This window comes from Clytia hemisphaerica, unplaced genomic scaffold, assembly GCF_902728285.1.
Source record: "Clytia hemisphaerica strain Z4C2 unplaced genomic scaffold, Clytia hemisphaerica genome assembly, whole genome shotgun sequence".
NCBI lineage: Eukaryota > Metazoa > Cnidaria > Hydrozoa > Leptothecata > Clytiidae > Clytia > Clytia hemisphaerica.
In genome coordinates, this window is record NW_027103430.1 from 711,627 (window position 1) to 728,780 (window position 17,154).

Sequence of the window (17,154 nt, forward strand, 5' to 3'; positions counted from 1 at the left end):
AAGTAAGGCGAACTGACTCAAAAGGTCAATTCATGTAAAAAGGCTTCTAGCTGCCATTATAAAAAGGATATCATTTTTTGTTGAGCTATATGCTGATGAAGTCACGAAAGATGACGAAAATTACTATTCAAGCAGTCGCTTCATTTTTTCTGTTTTTCATGTAAAAAGATTTATTTCAATCAAATCATCAAGAATTGAAAATATGATACTAACCATTGGTAGGAGAGGCGAGTTCCATTATGCCAGTATTGTGGCATGTTGTCAAACTGGTAAGTGTAGATTGCCAACAGAACAACGATCGAATAGATCACCATGAACCACCATAATGGACGCAAAACTGTTTTCCAAGTTCGCACTGAAAACTAAAATAGCAAGAAGAACAAAGGGATTGAAAATTTCACTTCATTGAAGGTCAAAAATCATCCTTTTAGGTATGGCCTGTTGTACAATTAAAGTCGTAATATTTTCAAACAAGCGATACTTTTATGGACCTACCTGGTTATCAAACTAATCAGTGAACATTGAAACAATGAAACACATAAGACATAACTGGTCAAAATACAAAAAAATAAAGAAAATGAAAGCATATCTATTGAGAGAAACTATCAACACTATTGAAAAAGATTTTTGAAAAAGAAATAAAAAAGCTATTAAACGCTTTTCTTTATAAAAACCACTATCAGAAAAATGAACAGCTTAAAAAATAAGGTTTCCAGAAAACTCAAACCGTTCCGCTCTACCGTGACATTTTCTTCTTTTAGAAAAAATAACAATAATAAAATAATTTGGCTAATAACATTGATCTATGCTCATAAATAGTGATTCTTATAGATAAAGATTCGTTTTTCAGCCAAAAAAATAATAAGTGTTTACAGAAAACTCAAACTATTGCGCTCTAAGGTGACATTTTCTTTGTTTAGAAAAAATGATAATAAAATAATAATTTGACTAAGAACCTTGATCTATGCTTATAATTAGTGATTCTTATAGATAAAGATTCGTTTTTCAGCCAAAAAAATAATAAGTGTTTACAGAAAACTCAAATCATCGCGCTCTAAGGTGACATTTTCTTTGTTTAGAAAAAATAATAATAAAATAATAATTTGGCTAAGAACATTGATCTATGCTTATAATTAGTGATTCTTATAGATAAAGATTCGTTTTTCAGCCAAAAAAATAATAAGTGTTTCTAGAAAACTCAAATCATTACCCTCCACCATGACATTTTCATCTTAAAAAAAAACTAATAAAAATAATAATAATAATATGGCTAAGAACATTGATGTATTCTTATTAAAAGTGGTTCTTATAGATAAAAATGCGATTTTTGAGCCAAAAAGTTTTTTCGCAAAAATCTGCTTGAGCCATCTTCTAACTATGATTGTACCCTACTTTCATGCTAAAAATCAGAAAAAATTCCAAAAGTCCAAAAAACCCGTTTTTAAGCCGTTTTTTGGCCCAAATTTGCCCCAAAATTTTTTTTCTCGAAAATTGGGCTCCGTCACATTCGAGGGTTTATGGTCATGCACCTTTGTGCCAAAAATCAGAAAAAACTAATGAGCCAATCTCGAGAAAGGCTGGTAACGAACACACGCACTAACTAACGAACGAACATTGGTTAATTTATAGGACCTCCACCCCACCGGGGTAGGTCCAAAAAGGGGATTTCTTACAAAAGACCACAAATGATTTTAAGCGCTCTAAGTTACGTTTGCAGTGTTGATTTTAACTCTGAAATTACATTAAAACTTAGGTCCTTGATATCTCAGGATCTAAAAGCTCAAAAATGTTCCAATACACCTTTCCCGAATTGTTATTTAGGCTTTTTGACTTTTTTGTTTTAATGTTTGGATGTTTCTATTTAGTTTCATAAAATTGTATGTCGCAAAACTAAACAAATAAAAAAAGAAATATGAAAAAAGCACTTCCAGTTCTTGAGTTATTTTGATTCGAAATTTCTTTATAAACGATAGAATTACATGGAAACGAGGCCGGGCTGTATGTCTTAATTTTTATAAGGGGTTTCACCGTAAACAAAAACAGTCATAAAAATTGATAGAAAAAAGCTTTTGAGCTCAAATTTTCAGCCTGCACTTGTCTTTATAGAAGGAATACAAATAATAGTTTTCAATATAATCTGAAGACCTTCGAAAAATACCAAACAATTCGGGAAAGGTGTATAAGGCAGGGAATATATCCTAAAAAGCCACTAAAAATTCCAAATCAAAATATACAATTAAATCAAGTATTCTCGACCCTTAAATTGTGAAAGACGTTTGAAATACCCAACACTCCCTCGATTTATATTTGAACCTGATTGTACACGTGGCAGAAAAGATTTAAGTCCCCCATTTCGTATTATTTGAAACAAGTTATTACCTTCGTAATTTGCGCTGCCCGCGTGCACGCCAGATGGAGAGTGAAATATCCATCACTCCCAAACGATGAAACTTTTTAAAACCCGCCGTCGAAAGTGAAATACAAATTGTAAACATCTTTCGTTTAACCAGTTTTAACCGGTGCAAATTGAAGACTCGCTATTCAGCTCTTTCATGGTGTAAGTAGACGTCTTTTATAAGAACATCGAAAACTTTTTGAAGCTGTCGGATGTTCTTAAGTTTTTGAGCCTAACAATGTTCTTAATATATTCTTGTTTTCACCTTTGTGAGCATTTTTGTCCATTTTTCCAAGAAATCGGGCGTTTTAGAGTCCGCAAAGCCTTATCAAAATATTCTTAATTTGTTCTTAGGATTTTGGCTATCGAAGCCTTTTGTTCTTATATAGTTTATTCTTATAAAAAAATAATGAATACCTGGTAAATAATGAAACCGAAAAGGAAGATGACCATGTAGAAGATTTGATGCAACGAAACATTATCTTGCAAAGCAACCAATAAGAAAGCAGCACAACAAACAAGAATCCAATACTTCGCTAGTGATTTCTTTAACACAGACATTAAAATCTTCGCGTCGCGTGACGGGCGGACGCCAATGCTGTCAATCTCGTCCGAATTGTTCGCTAGAGAGTGAAAAAAGTGGCATGCTTCATAAACAGTAATTTTCAGGTAGATTCTTTTTTGCTTTTTTTTACTTTTCTTCGGAAAAAAGATGAAGCAAAAACATAATCAAAATTACAAAGTTATTGGAGGGCGAAAATCAGCTTATCTAAAATAGCCTCTTTCACACTTTTTTTTTTATCAAGGGGGCGGGAAAATTTAAAAGATTAGGAACGTAAGCGTGGTTGGAAATAGTTTGGTTTCTTCTCGTGAGGAAGATTTTTAAACTAAACAAAACTTTACTTCAAATAATACGTACCTTGGGATGAACTCTTCGAGCGAACTACAAAGAGAGAAAATGAAAGTCCTCATGATATTAAATAATCATGATAGCATTGAACAATTGAATTTATCGAAGATACAAATTTGAGATTTTGATCACGTGCAAAGAATAATATAGGAGGAGGTATAAAACTTGGCTTTTGTTATTTGACTGGATTAGGTTTTAGTAGAGGGCATTTTGTAAAATCGCTCGACTGTTTTGTTAGAAGCACTTGTTATACATTTTTGGAAAGCTACGGGGTAGGGGAATCGAAATTACTATGTTTCCAATTTTTTTTCGGACACTTTGGTGTGATTTTCGGACAAATATGACGGTCTCAGGCAAAAATCATAGGGTTAAAAATTAATGAAAATTTTAGCTCGAGAAAACGGAGACCTGTTGTATATTTTTGGAAAGCTCTCAAAAAATTAGGATTAGAGATATATTGCAAGTATAGGTGATTTCAGTACCTAACTCAAGATATTGAGCTTCAAAAAGCGCAAAAACTGGACAAAATAGCTGTTTCTGGCTGAAAAACACGGTTTTCAAGGGTTAATATCTCGAGTTAGGTACAGAAATCACCTATACTTGCAATATATCTCTAATCTTAATTTTTTGAGAGCTTTCCAAAAATATACAACAGGTCTCCGTTTTCTCGAGCTAAAATTTTCATTAATTTTTAACCCCATGATTTTTGCCTGAGACCGTCATATTTGTCCGAAAATCACACCAAAGTGTCCGAAAAAAAATTGGAAACATAGTAATTTCGATTCCCCTACCCCTTAGCTTTCCAAAATTGTATAACAAGTGCTTCTAACAAAACAGTCAAGCGATTCCAAAAAATCGAACAAAATTCCCCCTACTATTTTCCATACAATTAAAAATAGGACCGGTTTTAAAGCTGGCTAGTCCGTTGTTTTGTTTTCTATTCTGGTAGTCAACAGCGCGATTCGAACGTTTTGAATATAAACATTCGAAGATCTGACGTTAAAACAGAAAACAAAATGGCGGACTAGTCGACTTAACACACTTTCACTGGACATCTGTAAGCAGTTAGCCTGTCTAGCGTGAAAAGGAAAATTATAAATGAAAAAATGATTAAAATTGTCTCATACCTCTTCTGAAAGCGCGAACAATAGGCCTTGTGATAGACGTCAAAACAATGGCACTTCTTTCTGCGTCGTTTGTTTGACCGTCCGTTGGCCGTTGCATTTTTTTCTCCCGTAAGTATTGACGTAAAGTCACCAAGAAAACCCACGTAAACAACGTCTGTGAACGTAGAAAGAAATTTGAAAAATTGTGTTAAATTGAGTCTTCAGCAAGATCGATTTAGTAGCTACATATCCAATATTTTTCAAATTTACCCATTACCCACATCAAAAAAGTCAGCTTGTTGTAACTACTTGAAAAAGTATTTCAGAGACTGCCCTATCCTGTTCAAGATATTCAGATGCTTGAGAAAGAAAATGGCCTTAGAATAAAATAACAAGTCATCATAAAGAACGCTCACCTGAGCACCCAGATGTATAACTTGATAATTGGACCTCATCAAACCAAGTTCTGAGAAATCAAATTTCCCTTCTTTTACGGGAAGCTCGTCATCCTTGAGGTTCATTCCATAGATATATTGCAGAATCAGCAACAGCTCGGCATAAATGACGAGGTATGGGGATGACACCATACAGAATTTTCTTGCGTAGGGTGTGATCCACGTCATACAGGCCCATAGTAAAAGAACGAAGGTCAACCAGGAGTGATATGTGATACTCCAGGTCTAAAATGATGAAATATTTAAAGGTTGTATTAAAATCAGCAGGAACGCAATAGCTTCAGTTCAATTTCACTTTCATTATTATTACAGGAAAGCAAAAATAAAAAAGTTAAACATTTTAGTGAGACATATGTAGCCTTTTTATCAAAAGTAAGAGCTACTTTTAACTTCTTTGGGATTGAAAATTGTGCAAATGACAATCGTTAAAATATTGCATTAACTAAAGATAAACATTGGCCAAATATCCAAACAATTTCGCTGGTACCGTCATCCCTGCTAAAATCTAAAATTATATTCATTATTCGAAATCATTCCAGCAGCGTTTGGCATTTTAGAACGCTGCTGGAAATAAACAGGTTTTATAGGGAACGTACCATCATGATGATCAGAGCCGCAATGTAGCTTTGTCTCATCAAAAACATCATGATACTGCTGAACAAGCCTTGCACATCCGAAGGCTCCTGTGTGGTCTCTGGCACAATAATGGTCGGCTGTTGTGGCTCCTCTATTGCACCGTAATGACTGGTGTGTGATGTCTCCAGCAATGGCTAGAAAGGTTATATTATTCTTAGGTCTAGTTTGGACGGTCAACTTTCTGCCTTACCTAACCCTAATTATGAAAGTAGGCAAAAAGTTGGCAGAAAGTTGACAATTTATAAAACCTTTGATTGAAAAAGATTGAAAGAAGTCAAAAGAGGGCAATGCATCACTGATCGCTATTATTAAGCGGTCAGAGAGGAAAACGTCTTTTTGTTCAATCAGTGATTCTGACCTTCCTTTTAATCTCTAAGAAGGGTGTCAGGATTACAGGAGGGATGTCGACATTAGACGGTAAACATTTATCATTGGTGCAAAATGATTGGTACTTACTGAATCATCTTTACGCAAGAATTGCCAGCAATCACTTTTGGGTTTCTTTGTCAAACTTTGAGCATACTATAGAAAATATTAAGAAAATATGTCTTGAATTGTTTTGGTCAAGAGGGTTATACCTGTAAAACATGAATATTTATAACCAAAAATGATCATAAATCATTCTTGAAACTTTGAACATACAACTAAAATTACTACGAAAATTCGAAAATTGATACTCGGAAAAGGGAAACAGGTCTCGAGATTGAGGAAATAAAGACAATCATGCAAGATCCGATATTGTGGAAGGAAGGCTACGCAAATTTTCCGAAGTAAGTCGAAAGATGATGATGATGATGACGAAAATTCGTTAAGAAAAAGTAACTGCATGTCCAGTTTTTTAAGGGAAAGAATTGGTAACCCATAGAAAGAAAAAACTTTAAAAAAACAAACCTTTTTCTTCATTCTGATTCTCAAATCAGCGGCCAGCATCCAATACAATAAAAACACTGAAAATGGATACACGTAAAACGGCCAAGGATAGGTAAAGTTGAGAATAATTTGATGGCTTCGAGTGCAATCGTGATTCAAGATGATTGCTGGCAAGCCAAGTAATCTACAACAAGAAATATTGATGTGAGAATTGGTAGATAAAAGCCAAAAATTATTAAATAATAACGTGCCATGACATCATCACCTGAACATAAAACTGAAAATATGACAAATTTTAACAGCAACAAGCACAATGTATATTGGACCTACCTAATGATAAATATGGAATGGAAATTGAAAAGGAAGTAAAATAAGAAACGGCATATTTCCGGCATTTTCGGCCGGAAAAAATCTTTTCATAAAAATTGCACTCTGTCACATTTTGGGCATTACTATTTTGCATCATTGTGAAAAAAATCAAACGAGCCAATCCTGAGAAAAGCTTGCATCAGACGAACGGACGGACGGACGGACGGACACAGGTTAATATAAAAGACCAAATTTTGGTCTTCCTGAACTTGCTACTCATCGCTCTACAGGGAAACTTTCAAGAAAAATAGCATAATGAATGAATACCTTGGTAAAAATGTATCTGGGAGTAGAGCTGTCTGCATGAAAGGAAATTGATAAAGGTAAAGCAATATAAGATGCAGACCAGCGTAAACTGTCAGAAAAAGTTTGAAGACCAGGAAAGACGTGTTCTGTTTCAAATGGTCCAGCAGATGAAACGCCCAACAAATACCAAGCACCAAGAAAGCTATGAAATAGACAGAAGTCAAAACGTTGGGTTGTATGATTCCACCAAGCAGCAACATTAATCCAGCAAAGACAGGGATGATTTCACCAAGGTAGCTGTTCGGTTGTTCAAATTGCAAAGACATTTGACCAGGTCTGCTGGAATGTGAGGATAAGGATCGACATGACAGGACAGCGAACAGAGATGTGAGGAAGACGACAACATCGGGTGATAAGATACGGATGACGTCAGCATATTGACATTCCTTAGAGTCAGCAGCACACTCATTGAACCTTCAAAGAGAAAACTTGAAAATCAATCACAAGTCTTCAAAAATATGTTTTTCTTCAAGTCTTTTTAAGAGAATCTATCATAATATTTTATGGATATGTTTTTTGATTGCTCCAGAACTTAAGCCTTTTCTACTTATGCTATAATGTCCTCAAACTTCGCATGGACGATCAGTATACATAGTTCAGACCCCCTTTTCTTAAGGAGGGGATAACACCTTCCGAAAAAAATGAAGAAAAGGGTCAGAAATTTCCATGAAAAGGGGGGGATAGCAAGGAAGGGGGATAGTTTAAGAAGAGGGGGGCTTACATTATGTTGTAGATTATTTTCAAGCACTGTTATGAAATTTGGTCTTCGTGAAAGGAAATTTTCTGTTAGAGTAGTCTGAGTCAAAAAGAAGAAGGAAGTTTCTTATATCGCTTTCTCTCTCTAAGATATTTCACATATACTTGTTAACTATTTTTGTCCAAAATCCTTGGGGATAGGCATTTTTAAAGGTTGGGGGGGGTGCCAAGAAGGGAAGATCGTTTAAGAAGGGGAGATCAGACCCCTTTCCGCACTATGATCCTATTTGGAGTGTTTCCTGAACGTTTTATCAATACAACTTTGTTCGTAAACTTTCTTTGTTCTGGAAATAATGTTGTTTCATGCACTGTCATGCAAGGTATGTTAAAAACGGTATCAACATTTTGGGACAATCATAGAATTATCAACGTTTTAAAACATTGAAAATCTTTGAACATAATTCCACGTTCAAACTCTATAAAGATTAGTTTGATTTGCAAATTGTGATTATCCAGGCTTCCCTTCTTGAGCAATCAGACCCAGCATTTTCCAGGTAACGAAAAGATTTTTGTGTTGTTATCAAAATGTACAGTGAGAAGGACACCCATGGTTATAGAACAATGTCAGAACGTTCTTTTATAAGAATGGGCTATATAAGAACATAAGGTTTCTTCGATGGCCAATATATTATGAACAAGCTACAATCGGTGACGAAATACTTGGCATAAAAAGGAAATACACCGGGGTGTTTTGAAACCACAATCGATTTGCAAGTGCTCTAAATTAGGTTGGAAGGGTAGAGTTTTAACTCTGAGTTTTAACGCTAGACTTAAGACTAGGACCTTAGGATCTGAGGATCCAAAAGTTCAAGAATGGTCCAGTAGGACTTGAAATATAGCCTAGAAACCAATAAATCCCTCCCAGATCGAAATAATCGTTGAAATCAAGTTGTAGGCCTGAAATTGACATTCTCGCTCGAACTTCAATTTTCAAAAAATGGTAAATTAGCCAAAATTGCCAATATGTTATGGCACCGATTGTAGATGCTGAATGGACCTACCTGATGATGAAAGTTGGATAGCAATGCGAAGAGAAAAAAATCAGTCAGAAAATATAGCGTTTAGCGAAAATGCATAACGCAATAAATTCATCATTGATTGTTGATGGGGGGAGAGGAAAGGGTTTTAAAGGAAAAATAAATAGAAAGTTCTGGTCGCAAAAATCAGTTTTATTGACAATTGAATCATGCTTGATGGTGAGCATTGTTATCAATTATGTTTTTGTGTGAAAAAAATAGAAATACAAGGAAAAAATCTAATGAAAATCTGCAAAAACGGCGATTTCCGGCATTTTCAACCGGAAAAGAAAATTTCTAAAAAATCGAACTCAGCCATGTTTTGAGCATTGCGAATACGCATCTTTCTGCAAAAAATCAGAAAAAACTAATGATGAAAATTCGAGAAAATGTACAAAAACCGGTTTTTCCAGCATATTTCCAGCATTTTCGGCCGGAAAAAAATGTTTTTCAAAAATCGAGCTCCGTCACATTTTAGGTATTGTCATATTGCATCAGTGTGCAAAATTTCATAAAAAAATATAAAGTACAGCTCGAGAAATTCAAGAAATACCGTCTTTCCGGCAAAAATAGGTTGTTCCGGCGATTTTTAAATAGTTCCGGCTTCAAAAATCAATTTTATTGAAAATTGAAACATGCTTGATGGTGGGCATTGCTATTAATAATGTTTTTGAATGAAAAAACAACCAATTGTACGGAAAAAGTCCAATGAAAATCCAGAGAAACGGCGATTTCCGGCATATTTATGGCATTTTCGGCCGGAAAAAAATTTTCTCAAAAATCAAACTCGGCCATGTTTTGGACAATATTAATACGCATCTTTGAGCAAAAAATCAGAAAAAACTATTGATGAAAATTCGAGAAAATGTACAAAAACCGGTTTTTCCGGCATATTTCCGGCTGGAAAAAAATGTTTTTCGAAAATCGGGCTCCGTCACTTTTTAGGTATTGTCATTTTACATCAGTGTGCAAAATTTCATAAAAGATATAAAGTACAGCTCGAGAAATTCAAGAAATACCGTTTTTCCGGCGAAAATCGGCTGTTCCGGCGATTTTTAGAAAGTTCCGGCTTCAAAAATCAGTTTTATTGACAATTAAACCATGCCTTATTGTGGACATTGCTATTAATAATATTTTTGTGTGAAAAAACAACCTATTATAAGGAAAAAGTCCGATGAAAATCTGCAAAAACGGCGATTTCCGGCATATTTCCGGCATTTTCGACCGGAAAAGATTTTTTCTCAAACTCGGCCAAGTTTTGGGCATTGCTAATACGCATCTTTGTGAAAAAAATCAGAAAAAACTAATGATGAAATCTTGAGAAAATGCCAAAAATACGGTTTTTCCAGCATATTTCCGGCATTTTCGGCCGGAAATTAATTTTTTTCGAAAATCGGGCTCTGTCACATTTTGGGCATTGCCATTTTGCATCTTTGTGCCAAAAATCAGGAAAAACTAATGAGCCAATCTCGAGAAAAGTTAACAAACGAACAAACGGACGAACAGAGGTTAATTTATAGGACCTCCACCGGGGTACATAGGTCCAATAAGTTAAGAACACTTTAAGTCTTTACAGAGTCTAAAACATCCAATTGACAAGAGAAAATAAGAACATTTAAGAACATGAGAACATATTTAGGCTTAAAAAAACTCAAAAAGTTAAGAACATTAGAAGACTTCAAAATTTTTGAATGTTCTTATAAAAATCGTGTTGATATCAAAAGTAAACAACTTACATGTACAAGCCAATCTGCTCTGTGAATATTAAGCGATGCGAGCCTAAGGAGATAAAAATATATTTCTTCAAATTGGACTTATCAGACGAGCAATAAAATTTTCTCAGTATAAAAAAAACTGAAGAAATGGGTACAGATTTAAGTTAATAAGCTAAATAATTACTTAGAAGCTTATTAAGGATGTTTTTCATCAAGGATACCATAAAAATGTTAAATACAACAATTATCAAACACGTGAAGGTTTTTTAAACCTGACAAAAAGTTGCTTGTTATGTTTACAAGAAACGTTAAATACAACACAGAAAGTCAGTCTCGCAAAAAATGCAGATTCAATAATCTTGTGGCACAAAAATGAGTTCCTCTGAAATAGTTCCTTCATAACGTAAAGATAAATCAAACGGCTTACATTTCTTGAAATAGTCGAAATACTTGACCATCAATACTTGAAAGATGATATGGCTCAGGATGAAAGTCAACGACACTGCTAATATTAAAGATTGTAGTCTAATGGATGTTTCTAAAATAAAAAAGCAAATTGATGAAATTAAAATGAAAACACTAAGTTACTTAAGTATCACTTGGCAAATTGAAAAAGTCCCTTATCTGAAGGCTGATGAGGAAAGATAAAAAAATTTCACTTCCAATTTTGACCAAAACCTCCTGAAATTGTAATTAAAAGTGACTTACTTGGGCCAAGTCTTGAAGGGCTGGGAACGAGTGGAATGAGGAGCAGACAAAACAGGTATGCCAGTGACATTCCATTGTAACGGATTAATGCAGCTGAATTGAAGAAAAAAAAATGCCTGATTGAAAATATTGAAAAACTAAAAAATATCCATCAAATTTATCATTCAAACATATTTTCAGCATGACATAACTGTCAAACAGTACATAACTAACTTATATCCACCATCTTAATCACAATTAATTGGATAACCGTGATAGACTAGATCTTGTGTTACGGTATACGTTGCTAGATATCTGTAGCGGAGCACCCAAAGATGCCACATTACTAGTCTTCATTTGTTATCATTCAACCAAATTGACTTTGAAAATTTGTTGTTCTGGAATCCCATGTTATGAAATATTAGCATTGCACCAACAAATTGAATTCTTAATGTAATGTATAAAGGAGACATTTTTTTCATTCCTAGAACTGAGAAAGAATTCCTCCCACAGACTGGACCTAATGGCAAAATTTTTTAAATGAGCCGAATTAGGTACACAAGCAGACACAAGGTGGTTTTTGAAGCATATCTGGTTTTAAGGCTTTCCTAGAACTTTTACAGCATGTTACAAAATTCTGGCAAAATCTTAAATTCTAAAACATGGCTAAGTGTCACATTGATACCCCAGCATTTTCAGAATAGGAAATGTCTGTAGACTTCAGACCCGGAGAGGGGGGGGTACTAGGGTTGCGAGCTGACGGGGGTGCCGTGCTGCCCGACTTTCGAACTTTGGACCTTTACCGAGACTAAAACGGAGAAAACAAAGGAAAATTTTGGGAATTTTACGACCCTTAGCGGGACAAATTTAACCAATTTTGATCAAATTTCGATCTTTCAGGGGGTAAAGAGTTGAAATTTTCCCATTTTTCTGACCCTTAGTGGGACTTTGGAAGTCCAAAAAAGGTACCCTTAAGGCAGGGATTTTCCAAGCACTTTGAGCTACTACCGTTTTTATATAATTAGATTGAGTTTCAGAAGCGTCACAAAACGCGAGCGAAGCGAGCTCAATTTAGAGCTGGGGGTCTGGGGGGCACTCTAAGCCCCCCAGCGTGGGTTCTAGGGGACGGAGCCCCCTAAGAAAATTTTTTACTTCAAATTTGGCCCTGGATTGCTTTAAACAAGAACAAAAAGTGAAAACATTAACGCCGCTTAATTAAAAGTAGAAAGGTTTTCGCTCATTTTAAGATGGTCTTTTTAACGCTGGCCCTTTAAACGAGTCCAAAAATAACACATTAAGGGCCGGCATAAAAAGGGCCGATTGGGTAAATGGAAAGAGTTGTGGCAAAAGCGAAAGAAGAAAAAATCTGTTTTTTTTTTAAAACGTCTATAAAAGAATTTACAAGTAGTAATGAGGATTCTCTTAAACATAACAAATAAATCTTGCTATTTTAAGTCTTTAGATTTTACTAATTAAGTTACGATCTTTTCGACTTACTACTGTCACGATCAGAACAGACATAGAGTTTTATGTATTGAGGGACAATGAATTTCTAATTCTAATTTTAAGATAAAAACGTAAAGAAGGAACAATTAAAACAGAATCTGCTTTTTAGGAAAAAATCTTCAAAAGAATATAAAATGTTTTCAAATAGTAAAATAGTATAAACAAAATATAAAGATGCCGCGGGATTGATTAATAATGGTCTATGGTCAGTTATTTTGCAAACGATGAGCAATTTTTCTCTTTCCTGACTTTGTACCGTCTGCCTCCAACCACTTTTTAAGAATAGAAGAGAAATCCTCTTCATTCAATTTTCTGAACTTGCATATTCGCATGCAAGCTCCCAAGTTTTCTGGTGTGAGCCTATTTCTCAGCTTGGTACATATGGGTTTCATTAAGCTGAAGGATCGTTCGACCTCAGCTGTAGAGGGTGGAATGAGTGCTGCCAAGTTTAGTATCCTGCTTAGTTCAGGATGGCGAGATTGGAATCCCGATTCTACCCATTGCTTTAACATGATTTCAAAAGTGTATTTCTTTGTCTTCTCCAGTTCTTCAATTCGATTTTCGTAAGTTTTAATGTTCTTGTCGAGCTTTATAATTTTTCGTTTGCTGTAGATTGAAGATAAGGTGGCTTTCTTTTTTTCTTCATCATTTAACTTTATTTTAGCGGCACATACTGTACCCTCCATTTGCCTAAGTACCCCCCCCCCCGGGACTTCAGACATGAAATACATGGTTAAGTAGGTTACCATAAATTGGTCTAATGTCGACACCCCATTTTCAAATTCCACCCTTCTTTGAATTGAATTGATATATTTTTGCTGCAACGCAGCAGAATATCCCCCTACAAAAAAAATAGATTACTCTAATACAATCCCCATTGTATGTCACCTAGAAGAAACTGAAAAACTGTTACAGAACTAAAGAAAAAAATGAATAAACGATTATCATAATATTAAAAGTAACAATAATAATGAATATAAGAAATTTTTTTACTTTTATTTTATGACTATGTCTTTGAGTAGTTTTTTTTTAAAGTTCTTCCTGTTACACCACCCACACCCTCCCTCCCTGGGAAAACACACTAAGTTCACATACACACGTTCCACAGAAAATCAGTGTCTGGATGATTTATTAGTAACTCATTCCATTGTTTTGACGAAAGACGAGAGAAAGAGTTAAGTCCAAAATTTGTGGTTTTGATCGTTGAAAGTTTTAGTAGTTTTTTTTTAATAGATTTGCCCCTGGTGCCAGTTTTGTGATCAATTTCATCAAAATTAAGTGTTGATAGGACATCAGATGGAAGATTGCCATGGAGGTATTTTTGAATAAATAAGATATTCATTACTTTACTTAGACTTTAGACTTTACTTAATACATTACTTAGAGATGGGATTAATAGGAAGGTCAGAATCACTGATAGACAAAATATTTTTTCCTCTCTGATTGCTAAGTGAAGACATATAGTTTCTATCAGTGGTTCTGCCTGTTCTATCATTCCCAACTCTAAAGAAACACAACTTAGATGAGTAGTGCCAACATTAGACCAAATTACGGTACTAGTTTATCCAAATTCTAAAAATGATTTTTCATGGAAAATATGGAAAATCTGACTTTTACATATTTTTCAGCTAGCTCGAATAATTACCAGCAGCTACTTCCCCCCCCCATCAGAATTAGTAAAGGCAAAAAGTAGTTGAGCTCCAGCTCCTGGACTACCTTTTTATCAGCTGAAACTTATAGAAAAGTTGAAACTGTTTTTCTTTGCTTAGTTGTCAGAGAGGAATAATCCTTTTTCAATCAGTGATTCAAGCTTTCATATTATTCCTTTCTCTAAAGAAGGGTGTTGGAATTAGACGAGGGATGTCGATATTAGACAGTCAGGAGTTCTATCCTAATTAAGCATATTTTTTTCAATTGCACGGACTTTCTTAATTAGGATTATCCCTTTGTTTTTCAATCCTACAGGGTGGCCAGCGATTTTGGGAATCCAATTTGTACTAGTAATCGTATGGTTTGGAGTGCAATTAACGATTAATCACGAGTAACAAAGGAGAAAATTAGTAATCTGCACGAGTCCGAAGGACGAGTGCAAATTACGATATTTTCTCCTTTGTTACGAGTGATTAATCGTTAATTGCACGACAAAACATACGATTACTAATTTCTTTGTTCTTTTTTATATTGAAGAAAAAAAATGTCTTTGTTTTTTATTATATAGTAAAAAAAAGTCTCAGACACAGGACTTGGGAGAGAAAAGAATAAGGGGACAAAAGTGTCCCCCCCGCCGAAGAGTGCAAAAAGTGGTAATAGTGCAATTAACGATTAATCGCACTACTCTAAACCAATCAGATTCGAGTAATTTTGCACGGCTGACGATTACCAGTATAATCAAGTACATTTTTACACATTTTTTCCATTTTTCAACTATATTTTCCAAATTTTCAAGTATCTTGGACTAAGAAAAATAAGTATATTCAAGTACATACTCGACTAAAATTTCACAAACAATATAAAGAAAAAGAGTGGTGAGTTATCCCGCGCTGGACACCAATCCAGGATTTGACCTCCATGATAAAATCAAGAATATTCCAGTACTAGAGATTTTCATTTCCAGTATATACTGTACTTGAAAAATAACACTTTTATCAAAATTTCAAGTATAATCAAGTATCAATTTTTTTTCCAGTATATTCAAGTATTTTCAAGTATTTCCAGTATTGCTGGCCACCCTGCTAATTAAGAATATATATCGAATTTCCAGTTTTTTTCCAAAAATACAAATTTCCACAGATTCTTATCAGCCTCCAATGAAAGAATTTAGTGTGTAGAGCAGATTTTGAAAGTTTGATACAGTAATATGGATGGTGTCTTGAGTTATGACATTTAGAAAAATGTTCTATTACCCGCAACAAAAACGTGTATAAAACGCGGTTGTATTGCCCTATCTACACCGTAGCAGATAAACATTTATAATGTAGCACGGGCTTTAATATTCCTAATTAGAACTAACGTGCCTAATTAGGCAGATTTTTACTTATGGCGTCATTTTGAAGCTCTCCGCCCAAATTTTGTTTTGATTTTTGGCTCAATATATCATCTTTGACCTGCGCTATCTATTGCTCATAGTTAGAATTTGCGGATTTTGTTTGTTGGTGAAGAATCTAAATTTTAAAAATCATATTCTTAATTAGGATTGAAAAACAAAGGGATAATCCTAATTAAGAAAGTCTGTGCGATTGAAAAAAATATGCTTAATTAGGATAGAACTCCTGACTGTTAGACCAACTTACGGTAGATATTCAAGAGATGAAAACATTAACATTTTTCAACAAAAAGTTTATATTTTATAATTGAAGCCCTTCAAAACTTTATGATGAGAAGGGGTGCGTAGATGTAATCTGGGCTCTCTTGTCGACAGTATAACAAGAGTCAGATCCATATTTTTCAGCTAGCTCTAATAATTACCGTGAAGTCGGGTAACTTGCATCAAGGCTAACATGCATAGCCCTCAAATGACTGGACCAATCAAAGCAGCAAAATTTTAAAACAAATAAACTACACAGCTTCGCTCGCGGGTCTACTACTCCACCTTTTTTTTTTATTTAACTTTGTATTTTAAGGACCAGACAGGTCATTCATTTGAGGGCTATGCATGTTAGCATCCACTGATGCAAGTTACCCGACTTCACGGTATCTATTTTGATAATCATAACAAAATATTTGGGTGCATCTTTGGTTAGATCTCATTTGTAAGTAAATTATAAAAATATGGTTACCTGCTAATAATGATAGAGGAAGCACAACACGAAAAATCAGCTTTGATGCCAGCATTTTGTCTTGATTTGAAGTTGTGATGCGACAAAAGTTATAGACTGTCTGTAGGAGTCTCAAAATTTGGAAAAAATATTGACAGTTTTGAGCCAATTTGATGTGACATTGACAAACTTTTGCTGCTTTTCACAGCCACTAATCAATGATTTGTACTTTATCAAGTCCTAACATATAAAAAATGGATTCAAAGTACACTTGCTTCTGTGCTTTGTCATTCATTGCCAAAACAAGCATGTCCAGATTTTGTCAAACACTTTCGATTTGTTACACATTTATGTTTTGATTGCTCCACCACAATGATGATGTTATTCTAAAAATGGTAGCCGAGATGTGTAAAAAATGCCAGACAAAGATTCGATTTTTGGTCAGCGGCATTCTTCGGTCAGCGGTCTGTTGAGATTTTTTCGCTCTTTCTAACAGCCGCCCGCCAATAGTTTAATTCGTTGGTTTTACATGCATTTGATGAATGCTCTTGATTCCTCGGATTGTTGAAAAATTATTTGATGCTAAATATTTGCTCTAATCTAATTTTTCTCGATGCGTGATCAAAGAAAAGATAAACCTCGCGAGGCAACCTTTCTCGCTTCGACCAATGC

The 17,154-nt window shown here is 34.7% G+C and overlaps 1 protein-coding gene across 1 annotated transcript in view; it reads right to left on the reverse strand.

Annotated features, from left to right (window-relative positions):
• Positions 1 to 16,851, reverse strand: part of LOC136797998 (piezo-type mechanosensitive ion channel component 2-like) — a 66,869-nt gene extending 50,018 nt beyond the window's left edge. Inside the window, exons 1-13 of the mRNA XM_067054587.1 lie at positions 16,504 to 16,851; positions 11,243 to 11,335; positions 10,962 to 11,072; positions 10,556 to 10,598; positions 7,009 to 7,461; positions 6,394 to 6,556; positions 5,959 to 6,024; positions 5,463 to 5,636; positions 4,828 to 5,091; positions 4,433 to 4,586; positions 3,315 to 3,338; positions 2,813 to 3,018; positions 214 to 362 (exon numbers count right to left, since the gene is read on the reverse strand). Of these exons, the coding sequence (XP_066910688.1) occupies positions 214 to 362; positions 2,813 to 3,018; positions 3,315 to 3,338; positions 4,433 to 4,586; positions 4,828 to 5,091; positions 5,463 to 5,636; positions 5,959 to 6,024; positions 6,394 to 6,556; positions 7,009 to 7,461; positions 10,556 to 10,598; positions 10,962 to 11,072; positions 11,243 to 11,335; positions 16,504 to 16,558 (1,955 nt within the window). The 5' untranslated portion in view covers positions 16,559 to 16,851. The remainder of the gene's footprint in view (positions 1 to 213; positions 363 to 2,812; positions 3,019 to 3,314; positions 3,339 to 4,432; positions 4,587 to 4,827; positions 5,092 to 5,462; positions 5,637 to 5,958; positions 6,025 to 6,393; positions 6,557 to 7,008; positions 7,462 to 10,555; positions 10,599 to 10,961; positions 11,073 to 11,242; positions 11,336 to 16,503) is intronic.
• Positions 16,852 to 17,154: the final 303 nt, after the last annotated feature.